This window comes from Galeopterus variegatus, unplaced genomic scaffold (assembly GCF_000696425.1).
Source record: "Galeopterus variegatus unplaced genomic scaffold, G_variegatus-3.0.2 Scaffold1372, whole genome shotgun sequence".
Taxonomy (NCBI): domain Eukaryota; kingdom Metazoa; phylum Chordata; class Mammalia; order Dermoptera; family Cynocephalidae; genus Galeopterus; species Galeopterus variegatus.
This window is the reverse complement of record NW_007727483.1, coordinates 387,197-400,771: the sequence shown is the minus strand read 5'-3', so window position 1 is coordinate 400,771 and position 13,575 is coordinate 387,197. Positions and strand designations below refer to the sequence as shown.

Below are 13,575 nucleotides of genomic sequence, written 5' to 3'. Positions count from 1 at the left end.
ACCGAGGGTTGCGATCCCGTTGCCGGTCACGAAAAAAAGACAAAAAGACAAAAAAAAAAAAAAAAGATAACAATTATGAAGATTATGTAGCAACTCGGAAAGTGTTTCTAATATAATAAAAGCAGAATACAAAATGACCCGTATGCTGCGACTAAAATTATGTAAAAGTATGCACGCACACAAACTGATCAGAATGAGAACAGGAACAGAAACAAATGAATACAGATGATGTTTTTAGGGTGTTTGGGGAGGTACTGTTTGTGATTTACTTAGCACTTTCCAAATTTCCTTTATTGTTATTTTCTAATAACACACATACGTATTTTCTAATAACACAAACACAAATTGAGAGAGAAAAACATACTGAGAAAGGTGCTTTGATTCCCTCGAGTCTTTTTACAAACTGTGGTACAAAAACAAACCAACCACTGACCTAGGAGGCCAGAGACCAGCCCCCTGCCCCCTTACCCCCTTCACCCCTTAACTGGCTGTGTGATCTTAATTGAGATCAGCGGTTCTAACCAACCATTTCTCCTGTTTTCTCTAGCTAGAAATCCCATGGTCATCCTTCACTCCCAAATCAACTCTTACATCATTTGTTAGCTGCACCGCCATCTTACCAGTGCCCTCAGACTGAAAACCTCAGAACCAACCTTTCATTCTCTCATCACCTTCACTCTCTCTCTAATCCCCACCTCCAATTAATTGCTTCTTTCCAATAATCATTTATAACATGCTTTATTATGGATCATGCTCTAGTTTTAGGCAAAAAGGAGTCCCTGCCCTCCTAGTTAATACTGCTTGGTTGAGAAGAGCCAACCGTTTTTTTCTCTCTTGCTCCTCTGCAGACTGCTGAAAGGGTGAAGTGGAGGGTAGAGACAGAGACTTGTAAAATGGAACCTCGTGAGTTAGGAGCCTGATCCCATGGTGGGAGGAATTCAGGCACAGGCTGGATGCTCTAACAGGTAGTATAGTTGGACTTGGGAGGCACATCGAGTGGGATGCTGATTCAATTTATTCATTCAACAAGGGTTTACCAAGTGCCGGACACAGTGCCAAGTTCTCTGTTAGGTGGAAAAGGACCTGCGCAGATGAATTAGGGCAGGCTCTGTCCTGGAGATGCTCAGTCTAGTGGAGGACAGACAAGTAAATTAGTCATTGCTACCCAAAATGGTAAGTGCTGTCACCGAGTTTGAACAGAGGGCTCTGGGACAGGAAGAAAGAGGGATTCACTCCACCTGAGGGGACCAAGAGCTCATAGAGCCACAGGGACATGAACTGTACGCACCTCTGAGGCTGAGGAGGGGGATTAGGAGGTGCCCAGGAAGTGGGTTGGGCTGTTCACGGCAGTTCCAAGCTGAGGAATCTTCAGATCCACAGGCAGTCTTGAAAGAGCCAGTCTCCTCAGAGCAGTAGTAGCTTGGGGTGGCTTTAGCTTTGAGGTTTGGGATGGTGGGAGGGAGCAATGGGCGTCTACACTTAGGAGGCGACAGGGACCAGGCAAAGCTCTAACCTGCTCCCTCAAGGCAGGATATGCGACAAGGGCAGTTTCGAAGCAGGGAATTAGCAAAATCAGATCTATATTTTAGTTAGATAACCAGATGATCTCTAATGTGTCCTCTCTTCCCTGAGACTCTGTAAGTGCCAAATGCGTTGTATAGGAAGCGAGGGGGCAGGGCGCCAGGGTTCAAGCAGATATTCTACCTTCCCGCCCCCTACAGCGTCCCCTCGACAGTCTACAGAGAAGCAAGAGGGAAAAAACGTTTTTGGCTCTTCCCAACTCTTAGTATGGGCTGGCTGGCTGGCTCGAGGGAACCCGGAAGAAGGGACAAACAAAATATGTTTTAAAATAATATTAAATATTTATTAGAATGTATCCTATTGATTATACGTATAATCATCTGTACGTGGGACATAACGTAGCCTCACTTTGCACTCTCCTTGAAGGCAGGGATCTTGTCTAGTTCATCTCTGTATTCCCAGCACCTAAGCACAGAAATAGGCTCTGAGCAAATATGCGAGCAGGGAAAAGGAGGAGAGAGGAAATTCCCCGGCGGCGGCTCCCCGGCTCGAGCCCTCTGACCTCCCACCAGCAGGTGGCAAGATAGAGCCCCAGCGCGCCAGCAGAAGGCTGCGCTGGGCGGAGCGACAAAGGCGGCGGATCGACAAGAGGCGTCGGCGCGCGCAAAGTCCGATCCTTATTTCTCCGTGCACCGGAAGAAGGCGGTCCTCTTTCCGTGCTAGCGCAGCCATGGTAAGGCGGCTGCTTTGCGAGCTCCATCCTCCATCCGCCTCCATCGAGCCTGATCCCATGGTGGGAGGAATTCAGGCACAGGCTGGATGCTCTAACAGGTAGTATAGTTGGACTTGGGAGGCACATCGAGTGGGATGCTGATTCAATTTATTCATTCAACAAGGGTTTACCAAGTGCCGGACACAGTGCCAAGTGTTGAACAATGGTGTGGGCGCTGGTCCGCCTAGCGGAGAAGGGTTTCCTTCTTAATTGTCTTTTCGGCACGGCCTGACTTTGCGTGTTGTGGCTGGTAAGCATTCGTGTACAGCGTTAAAAGGGCTTCCTTCGGCTTTTTGAAATGAAAATTGGTGTCAGATTTTGGCTTTAGCGTAAGAGGAAGCGACACATGTGCTTGTGCTGGAGTCAGATTAATCTTGTGCCAGACACGTCAAAACCTGTTACATTGCGAAAACTATTTCATTAACAGATACATGTGGGGTTCTGGATCATTTCCGTAGCTGTCTGGCTGTGTGCCCCGCTGGCTATTTCACCAGCATGGTGTGCTAGAAGGAATCTAACCTCTGTAAGCCGGCACACTTTTAACCTTTAACGTGACCATACTTAGCACGGTACTGAAAGATAGTAATAAATGTTCTTTGTACAGTGAGAAGGCTGGTTGCAGTTTGTGGAGCTTATAGTATTTGCTAAATACTGTGAATGTGTTTGCTTCTCTGCGTTTTATCAGAGCCCCGTGCTTTTTAACATAGTCCACATTTTGCCAAAGAGGAGAAAATCAGTTCTTTTTTTTTTTTTTTAATAAAAGATGACCGGTAAGGGGATCTTAACCCTTGACTTTGTGGGTCAGCACCACGCTCACCCAGTGAGCAAACCGGCTATTCCTATATGGGATCCGAACCCGTGGCCTTGGTGTTATCAGCACCAAACTCTCCCGAGTGAGCCACAAGCCGGCCCCAAGAGAGTCAGTTCTTTCAAGGAGTTACACTCTAGGTTTTGTAAACAGTTCTTGAAGAAACCTGAAATCATTTAACAGCATGGCAATCTAAAACTTTTCTTCAGGCTCGCGGTCCCAAGAAACATCTGAAGAGGGTAGCAGCTCCAAAGCATTGGATGCTGGATAAACTGACTGGCGTGTTTGTAAGTATCATTAAAATGTTACATACTTACAATGTAAGATACATACGATCTTAAGGGATACATTTTATACTGTTCATTTGTGTGTCTGGTGTTCCTGATTCACTCCAGCAAGTCATTTGGGGGCTGACTAGGGGAAAAGAATCTATTCTTGGCTTCCTTTGCTTTTAAAGACCCTGTGCTATCTACCTGCATCCCACCTCACTTTTACTTAATATTTTTACACCTCATTGATTCCACTAACACATAGTACACTTACATGGACTCAGGACTCAAATATTAGGGTTTTTTGTTTGTTTTTAAAATATTGGTTCTTCTTTTTTTTTTTTTTGTCTTTTTCGTGTCTGGCAACGGATTGCAACCCTCAGTGTCGCGCCCGTACCGGACCGGGACCGGCAACGGGATCGCAACCCTCGGTGTTGGGCCCGCACCTCGCTCAGCCAGTGAGCGGGAACCGGTCTGTATGTGGGATCCGAACCCTCGGCGGGAGCGCCACCGCACTCCCAAGCAGCGCACTGTAGCAGTGTGCCACCGGGCCGGCCCTAAAATATTGGTTCTTGATGAGCCTGGTCCTTTGAAAAGGAAAGTGCTGTAAAACCTTGAGGTCTGAAATAGTTTTGTAAGCTTTGAACATCTGTATAAATACTGACATGGGGGTGTGATGGACAGTCTTGGTGTTTAGTTAATGGATCTCAGGGCTGGGGGGAGGGAGGTTTGAATGCTTGAGTGAATCTCAACAGTTGGTTTTTCTGAAAAAATTATTTTTAATTTACAGGCTCCTCGTCCATCCACCGGTCCCCACAAGCTGAGAGAATGTCTCCCTCTCATCATTTTCCTAAGGAACAGACTTAAGTATGCCCTGACAGGAGATGAAGTAAAGAAGATTTGTATGCAGCGGTTCATTAAGATTGACGGCAAGGTCCGAACTGATATAACCTACCCTGCTGGTTTTATGGGTAAGTGGTTAGTTGTAGCACTTGGTGGAGGCTCTCTTTGATTGTTTTTATCTCCCTCTCTCAAATGGCAGTTGTGTTGAACAATGGTGGGCTTTTTTGGTTTCCTGTGATGGTAAGTCTAGGAATTTGGAGAGCTGCCAGGAAGCCTATGTAAAAGTAGAGTGTACAGAGAGGTTTGGGCTGTGTTCTTTCTCGAGTTAGCTCTGAGGCAGTAGACATTTGGGTATATCATGAAAGTTTTAAGTACACTGGAGGCACTTATTAATGGGAAGCCAATATGGTAACCAGATCATATCTTGATCATAGCTCTAACCTTTGTAGTCTAACCTGGAAGCACAAACTATTCCTGCCAAGTCTCGGAAATAAAGCATGGCCTTCCCCTCAGTTTTTTACTTAAGGTACCGTGGGGCTGCAACTAATCCTGAATAGCTTCTCAAAACCAAATTTCAATTCATTCTAAATTTTACATGGAGTCATGAAAACAGGGTTTTGAAACATTAAAGATTAGCTAGCCATCCTCATTAATCTTCAGAGTCCTTGTTGGGAGGCACACAGGTTGGGTTTTTTCTTATAGTTGTGGTCTTTGCTCAGCACGGGGTCGTGGGGGGTCGCAGTATGTAGTAACCTTAGTTACTGTTTGATATCAGATGTCATCAGCATTGATAAGACTGGAGAGAATTTCCGTCTGATCTATGACACCAAGGGTCGTTTTGCTGTGCATCGTATTACACCTGAGGAGGCCAAGGTGAGTATTCCAAGTAAGCTGGCTCTTCCTTCACTCAGTAAAATTACTGGGTTCTAAGTTAGAGCCTGCATTAATTACGTGTGCTAATCCACTGCGATCAGGTAGATAGATAAAGATTACATATAATCTCATACCTGGAAATAATCAGCTAACAATTTAATGAGATTCTGTTTTATGTGCAATTTTGTGTCATGTTACTAAAAGTCTTGCTACTAGCTGAAGAGTGATTGTTGCTGTATATCTAATAATTGACCCCTGTTTGAAGTTAGCTTGCTTAAGAGATTTTCTTTTTTGTGGCAGAAATGAATTCCAGTGAACAATGGCTTCCTGGTTGTCTCATTTAGAGGCAAGGAGAATGATTTCTAAGAACTTTTTTATGAGTACCAAGTATGGGTCCTTTAAGGATAAGGGACCAGAAAACCAATCTAACCAGTCTAGTCCTGTCATATTGACCATTTCCTGTGTCCCTATTTGTGGATCTGGCTTTACTTGGGGAGGGGGAGGTATTGATGGAGGAGACTAATAATCCTTGAGGCACTAGTTTGAGATAATCAAAGACTGTAATTTTTTTTTTATTCAGTTTGTTTTGATGTTTTTACACAAAAGTTTAGGGCTTGAATTATCAGCTGTAAATAAAGGTTAATTTAATTGGATGGTACAGCTCCCAATTTCTTCCTGTACTGCCTTTTTATCAGCAGGCTGGAGGGCATGTCCAATGGCATTTGTGGTGATTTAATTTACTTTAAGGATATCAGTGAAAAGCCAAAATTGAAATGCTTTTTGAAATATTTGTTGATTAGATGAACTGGTAATACAATTGCTAATTGTGAGACAAAGGGAAGCCATTAACATAAGATTTGAGTGTTAGAGGTCTGGGTGTGTTGGAGGGAGGAATTCCAAGGACCGTGAGGCTTAAAAGAGCCTGGGAAACAGTGGGATCTATATTGGAAGAGGAGGACAATGGTGGTGGTGATGGGACTAGCAGAAGTTTTAGTGTCAGGGAAGTTGTGGGGCCCTTCAGTGCCTTGGACTTTAACATGGAGGTTATGCAGTGATGGGAAAATAAATGTTAGGAAGGCTAGCCTAGAGAAGGCTATGTGCAACATACATTTCTGGAAAGTGTAAAGAAAAGTCAGGGCCACAATTATCCAGCTGCAATTCAGGAAACCCATGGGTCCTGGGTAGGGTTAATTGCCTTTAGCTGCTAATGCGTTTTCAAGCCAGTGACTTAGAAAGAATTTTTTCATTTACACTATGGAACATGTTGCATGTGAGGTGGAGTAAATGTGGCTAGCCCTTGTGTGTTTCTAGTACAAGTTGTGCAAAGTGAGAAAGATATTTGTGGGCACAAAAGGAATCCCTCACCTGGTGACCCATGATGCTCGTACCATCCGCTACCCTGATCCCCTCATCAAAGTGAATGACACCATTCAGATTGATTTGGAGACTGGCAAGATCACAGATTTCATCAAGTTTGACACTGGTAAGCATCCTCTGCTACCTGAACATCCTCTTTTAAGCTCAGGTGTAAGAGATTTTCAGTGCCCTTAATTAATTTTTTTAATTAATCTAAATGAGCATTGTGAATCACACAGGGCCTGAGTTACAGGTATTTTTTTGAGTCATCCGTTCCAACCCCCAGGTTTATAGTATCTTTACTTCCAGAGACCCAAATACTCAGAATATTCTGGGTGGCTGATAAGAGGTCTGGTATAAAACACATTCTTAAGAGGGCCCTGAGAGTATTATCTTCAACAGCAGATCCATAGGAGTACATTAAAATGGGGTAAAGGACAAACAAACTTTTAGACCTGCCTCTGAGCAGCTTGTCATTTGTTATGTTGGGTTAATGTGAGTTTGCATGGTGCCTTGCTTGAAGCAGGTGGTTTCTTCTTGCCTAGGTAACCTGTGTATGGTGACCGGGGGTGCTAACCTGGGAAGAATTGGTGTGATTACCAACAGAGAGAGACATCCTGGCTCTTTCGATGTGGTTCATGTGAAAGATGCCAATGGCAACAGCTTTGCCACCCGGCTCTCCAACATTTTTGTTATTGGCAAAGTAAGTCAGGCTTCCCTTCTCTCTAGTCCAGGGAGATGTGTAAGTACAGGTACTGCTGGGATTGCAGCACCTGGGCTTCTGGCTGGCTCTGCTGAACCTAGTGCAAAACCTGAGAAAGGGCCCACACAGAGCTGGGCTGAGTCAAACCTGTGCTTTTTCAGTGTCAGAGTCAATGGGGAACCTGATCACCTTGGTTGAAGAGTGTCAGTAATGGAATGAACATACCTTACAGTTTGGTTTTTACATTATTTGTGGCTGTGTTTTCTTGGAAATTAATGATCAGCATTAGGCACTAAATTTTATTCACTTCAATAAATATTGAGTGCCTGTTACGCAAAGTAAACTTCTCTGAGACATTAACTATGAAGGGTGTTGTCCACTTCTACATATGGAGGCAGTGAGTTTAATAGAAAGGCCCTAGCAGCCCAAGCAGTGGGAACTTTGAGTAAACCAGCATCTGGGTATCTTTTGGCTCCCTAGCTGATGGCCAGTTGCTTTCACAGACACTTCAGTTTGAACTGCTTCAGTTCCATTAAGAGACGACACATGTATCCTGTGCCAAGCTACTAATGGAGATGATGTGTAGCAGGTTTTAATTCTCCTTGTTTCCTCCTCCAGGGCAACAAACCATGGATTTCTCTTCCCCGAGGAAAAGGTATTCGCCTCACCATTGCCGAAGAGAGAGATAAAAGACTGGCAGCCAAACAGAGCAGTGGGTGAAATGGTCTCTGGGTGACATGTTAGAAATGTCTGTGTACTAATTAAAGATAATACATCATGATTAATTGCTTCTTAGTTTTGTGTGGATTTTTTTGTTATTAATTTACAGTTTTCCTGTTATTTTACTTTATAACATGAAAAGTGCGTTCTCAGGCAGGCTGTCTACCCAGTGGCATCCCTCTGTCCTGTTAATTTCTCTTGGCTTTTTAAAAAGTTGGTGCCCTTATTTTTTTTCTCCAGGCTTTATTGCACTAGTCCATCATCCACAAGCCTGTTTCATCTGTTTTTCCTACTCCTGTGCCCAGCTTGCCGAATGCAGGGTGAAATCTCAAGCTACAGATAAGAGTCATTATAAATGTATGGGCTCTTGGTATTGCAAAGCAGTGCACTTACTTGGACTTAGTATTCTTATTCTCCAGCCTCCGCTGCAGTCCTCAACTCCATTCCTCAGAGGACTTTGCAAAACTGAAACCATCATGTAGAAAATCAGCTTCCTGCTTCCCCAAATGTGTAGGGCCATGTCAGGTTTGCCTGCCAGCCTCAGGAAGAGGTGCCCCTGCTCTATGGGGCCTGCTCTTGTATCTGTTTCTCAATCCAAGTCGTCCTGTCTCTTCCAAGAGTATCAATTATCTTGCCTTGTGATTTCAACCTCAGCCAGCTCTCATTCCTTTTAGAAAGCATGTCTTCCTGCTAAAAACAACCAACCTTCCTTTAGCAGGGCTTTTCAGCCTTGACACTATTGACATATGGGGCTAGATAATTTGTACGCAGCTGTTCTGTGCATTGTGAATTTTTTTTTTTTTTTTTTTTTAAATAAAGATGACCGGTAAGGGGATCTCAACCCTTGGCTTGGTGGTGTCAGCACCACGCTCAGCTAGTGAGCAAACCGGCCATCCCTATATAGGATCCGAACCCGTGGCCTTGGTGTTATCAGCACCGCACTCTACCAAGTGAGCCACGGGCTGGCCCTGCATTGTGGATGTTTTAACAATATTCTTGGTCTCTACCCAATAGATGTTTTAGCACTACCCACCCAGTTGGGATAACCAGAAATTACTCCAGACATTGCCAAATGCCCCTTGGGAAACAACATTGCCCTGTGTTAAGAGCCATTGCCCTATAGATGTTGCTATATCTCACCGTCACCTTCATGTAACACCTTGAATTTAACTTGCTACAAATCACTCAAGCTTAATCGTCCTACCATCACAGATTGCAGAGAAAACCAGTTCTGTTTAAGACATCCTTCTCCATCTGAGGCACGATAAACGTGAAATCACTTTGCATGTCTAGCTGGGCATGTTAAATGCTCACCCCTGGTGTACCGGCCTGTGGTCCAGCCACAGTGGAGAGGCCTGCTGAGGCACTGGCTTGGGGCAGTTCCTCCACCCCTGGCTTGGAGGCAAGACCAGAGTATTTGGTCTTGCCTGAGAACTGAGCAACTTCAAAACTAATCAGCTAAAGAAGGTAGCATGCCTTGGGGCCTCCGGAGCCCAGATGTGGCCCCACTGGGCTTCTCTGCCTTAGGCATTGCAGATTCCAAGAATGACTGGCTGGGGCCTCAGGACCTCTGCCTAAGCAGGAGAAGGAATTTCTTCAGGAACTGGGTCCAGCCAAATCCAGGATGAGAGGGAGGTGAAAGTGGGCTTGGCTAGACATCTTGTTTACCAAGAGTGGCGCTCATCCAGGTAGCCAGTTCTGGTGAGGGGCCTGGTCAGAAGTAATCTCATGGTGCCCTTGAGAAACAGGCAGGTAAAACTATGAAAAGCCAGGGGGTGGGGCTCCAGCCAGTAACCAGGGCACAGTGTTCCTGAATGCTGGGGGCTCTTGCTGCTACCCTGTTCAGCACACCCTTGGCTATATTTTGCTTCTGTCTGGGTTTTTTGTAAGTCTCAGCTCAGCAGATGATAGAAATGATTTGAATTTTAGCTACAGGACCAAAGCAAATGTGGAAAAGAAGAAGCCTCAAAGTCGGTTCTTTCCACAAATGCAGTGGTTTCCTAGATACTAATTGGTGAGCCATCTCGCACAAATGGAGAATTGGTATGTTTGGCTGCAGCCTCCTCTCATCATCAGACTTCTTTTTAACAACAATTTTAAGTTGTTTTGGTTTTTTATTTATTTGTTAAGCTAGCACAGGAATTTTTTTTATTAGCAACTAGCCTCAACGTGGAAAAGATTTCCATTCTAACACCAGGTCTGTATCATCAGAACTACAAGTTTCTAAATAAGATGGCTAGTAAGGCTTTTTAAGGCTTCCAAGAGCTGGAGGGAACCTTAGAGATCAACTCAGGAGGGAGGCAGACAAATGGTCCTGAGATAAAACAGACTGAAGCAAGCAGAACTTAATTGGGTTTGGTTTATATTCCTGTGCCTCCAGCAGACTGGGCCTCACACCCCAGTCAGAGAGCAGCACATCACAGCACAGCTTTGAAAAAGAATAAGAATACAAACAGCTAGGTCTTATGTAGTACTGTATAGTTTACAGAGCCATTTTTATTTTTGGCAGCTGGCCTGGACGGGGATCCAAACCCCTGACCTCTAACTGTTGCTTTGCCTCCCACAGATTTGTCACCTCTTTTCCCCTGAGTGATGGAGCCAGCAAAGATTACTCAAAGCCCATCTCTTTTCAGCAGTGAGAAGCCCCAGAAAGGGGTTAATATCCCAGAACCTCCTCAAGCACGAGGCACTTCTTCCATTTGGAAAATTAACCACGAATTGGGGTTCTCTTCCTGCATTTATTCCGCAGACCAAGAAGTTACAGGAAGAGACATAGGTGGGGTTTTGCTAAGTACAGTTTAACAAGTTTAAAAATAGAAGCTGGTAACATTCAGTAAGTCAAGCAAGGTGACCTTCTGTAATGCAGTTTGCAACAAAGACTTCATCTAGCAAACATTCCTTTTCCCTCTAGCAGCTTTTTAGTAACTGTAACTTTACATATCAATTAGTAACCTGTCTGTCTTTGAGCCAGCAACCTTGCTGTTACAATTCTTATCTTGCAACAGAGACTCAATAGCCTGGGGAAAATTTCCTGCCCTTTGCAAGGTCAATATTTGAAACTGCAAGGCTTTGGAAAACCAGGCCCTGTGAAGTACATTTGTTTTATGAATCCTCTACACTAACCAACTGAACTAACCAGCCAGCCTCATTCTGATTTTTTGATATCCAAATCCTGCATTCTTTTTGCTAAACCAGATACAGAAAGAATGATATCCACCTTCCTGTCCCCTGTCCCCTGCCCACACCAAACAGTCTGTCCACAGTCATCTCCATCTCATGTCATGGCAAATTCCATTTTACCACTTAGGCCAAAAGTTTTGGACACATCCTTGATTCATCTCCTTTTCTCACACTCCGTATGTAATTTTATCAGAAAATCCTGGTAGCAGGGCCGGCCTGTGGCTCACTCGGTAGAGTCTGGTGCTGATAACACCAAGGCCGTGGGTTCGGATCCTATATAGGGATGGCCGGTTTGCTCACTGGCTGAGCGTGGTGCTGACAACACCAAGCCAAGGGTTGAGATCCCCTTACCGGTCATCTTTAAAAAAAAAAAAAAGAAAGAAAAAATCCTGGTAGCTCTGCCTTCAAAATATGAGGGTACTAGACAATCAACAAAACAATTAATCAAGTCCTGATTTGTAGTGTTTGCCAATTTCTGTGGCCGATTTCAAGCTAAACATTCATTTGGGAAGAGATGCTCCTTAGCACGTCATTATATAGCATTTCCACCATGCAGATACAAAAGGCATAAACAACCTCAAGAGCATAGAAAAGAGTAAAATGTAGTAAAATAATTAGGAAGCGACGAGTTTTTGGTGTTTATTACCTTTGTACTTAATATAATTTACTTCATTGTAAATTTATATATTAAAATTAAATTTTTTTTAAAATATTTTTTATATAATTTTTGGTTTTTAATAATGTCTGTTTTTAACAAATGGCTCAGAAAATTCCTGAAAATTTAACAGGTGGCTCTCGGGAGCTGGTATGAACCAGTTCCAGCACCACCAGGTATCATGCTACAAGACTCCACAGGCTGCCCTGGACCCGCTGAGCGTGCTGCCTCAGTACCCCTCACGTGGGCCCACCTTCTCCATCCCCTCAGCCACCTCTGTCATGTGCTATTTCATCTGCCTCCACTCCAGTCTCTCTTCTACACACTGCTGCCTGATCCCTAGAGCTCAGCTTGAATTGTGTCACTTTCCCTTTAAAACCTCTTGTTCAAACACACTGCCTGTAGAAACAAATCCAAACTCCTTGGGCTGTACTTGCAAGCCCTCCCCAATGTGGTCTTAAGCTATTTTCTCAATAGAAGGACAACACAATACTTCCCAACTCCCAAGTCTCTGTTCACCACCACCACTTCTTTCTTGGACCTCAGACCCACATAGTCACTTGCTACCTGGATATCTCCTCTTAGATGGTCCCAGAACAACTCAAACTCAGCGTGTCTGAAACAGAACTCATCGTTTATTCCTGCTCCCCTCCCACCCATCGTGCTTCCATTCCTGTAGTCCCTGGTTTTCTCTTAGACCCTCCAATTCACCCTGTTCCCTTCTCTCTTCACATCCTTTGGACACTATTTTTTCTCCCAGGAACAGTTTTCTTCCACTCTGCTCCCTGCCTGTCTCCCTCCCCTAACTTTTTTTCTGACTGACTCTCACCCACCCATCAGGTCTTAGCTGAGATGTTGCTTCCTCTGGGAAACCTCTGGGAAGGTTAGGGGCCCACACACGTTTCCCTGTTGTTCCCATCAGAGAATTCGCCACAGGGTCTTAAAATAGTCTAATTGTCTGTTTCCCCCAGGAGACTGTGAGGTCCATAAAGCTGATCTTTTTTTTTTTTCTTAAAGATGACCGGTAAGGGGATCTTAACCCTTGACTTGGTGTTGTCAGCACCACACTCTCCCAAGTGAGGTAACCGGCCATCCCTATATAGGGATCGGAACCCGCAGCCTTGGTGTTATCAGCAGCACACTCTCCCAAGTGAGCCACGGGCCGGCCCTCATAAAGCTAATCTTATTCAATGCTCTATCCCCAGCACCTAGCCCACTCACTTGCACACTGTGGGTACTGAAGAAACGAACGAATGAATGATAGATACATCCTGCAGTTCCCCTACAAACCCTCCCCTCCGTCTGGTTTCCTCACTGTTCCCTAAGCGCACCTTACTCACTTCTGAAAACAAAAACAAAAGTCCACAGTTTTTGCTTGTGCTTAGGGGGACAAAGTTGGACAACCTCACCTTTTCTGTTTGTCCTTTTTTGTGACCGGTAAGGGGATCGCAACCCTTGGCTTAGTGTTGTCCGCACCGCGCTCAGCCAGTGAGCAAACCGGCCATCCTTATATAGGATCCGAACCCACGGCGGGAGCACCGCTGCGCTCCCAGCGCCACACTCTCCCGACTGCGCCACGGGGCTGGGGCTGGCCCCACCTTTTGAAATTGGAACTAATAGAATCAACACTGAATAGATGAGCTCAGCCATCTGCAAAATAACCCACTTTAAGGGTTGGTTTGTAAATATGATACCAATGAGACATGGGTACTTCCGAGGTCTCTATGGTGACGAGCATGTTGCTGTAGGCTGGGAATGTGCCAAATATAAAGAAAGTGATGTCAATCAATTGTAACATGATTGCTAAAGATAATGCTGTATAAACAGGAAGGTCCTTGTCTGCATGGGGTCTTGAAAAGAGTCAAGCCAAAGAGC

At 44.6% G+C, this 13,575-nt stretch overlaps 1 protein-coding gene across 1 annotated transcript; it reads left to right on the top strand.

Moving 5' to 3' along the window:
* Window positions 1-2,182: 2,182 nt before the first annotated feature.
* Window positions 2,183-7,935, top strand: RPS4X (ribosomal protein S4, X-linked). The gene is made up of 7 exons (XM_008576610.1): window positions 2,183-2,254; window positions 3,311-3,388; window positions 4,161-4,341; window positions 4,989-5,086; window positions 6,398-6,569; window positions 6,988-7,145; window positions 7,764-7,935. Exons 1-7 carry the CDS (start codon window positions 2,252-2,254, stop codon window positions 7,863-7,865), a joined length of 792 nt encoding a protein of 263 aa, XP_008574832.1. The 5' UTR covers window positions 2,183-2,251; the 3' UTR covers window positions 7,866-7,935.
* The last annotated feature ends 5,640 nt before the right edge of the window (window positions 7,936-13,575 follow it).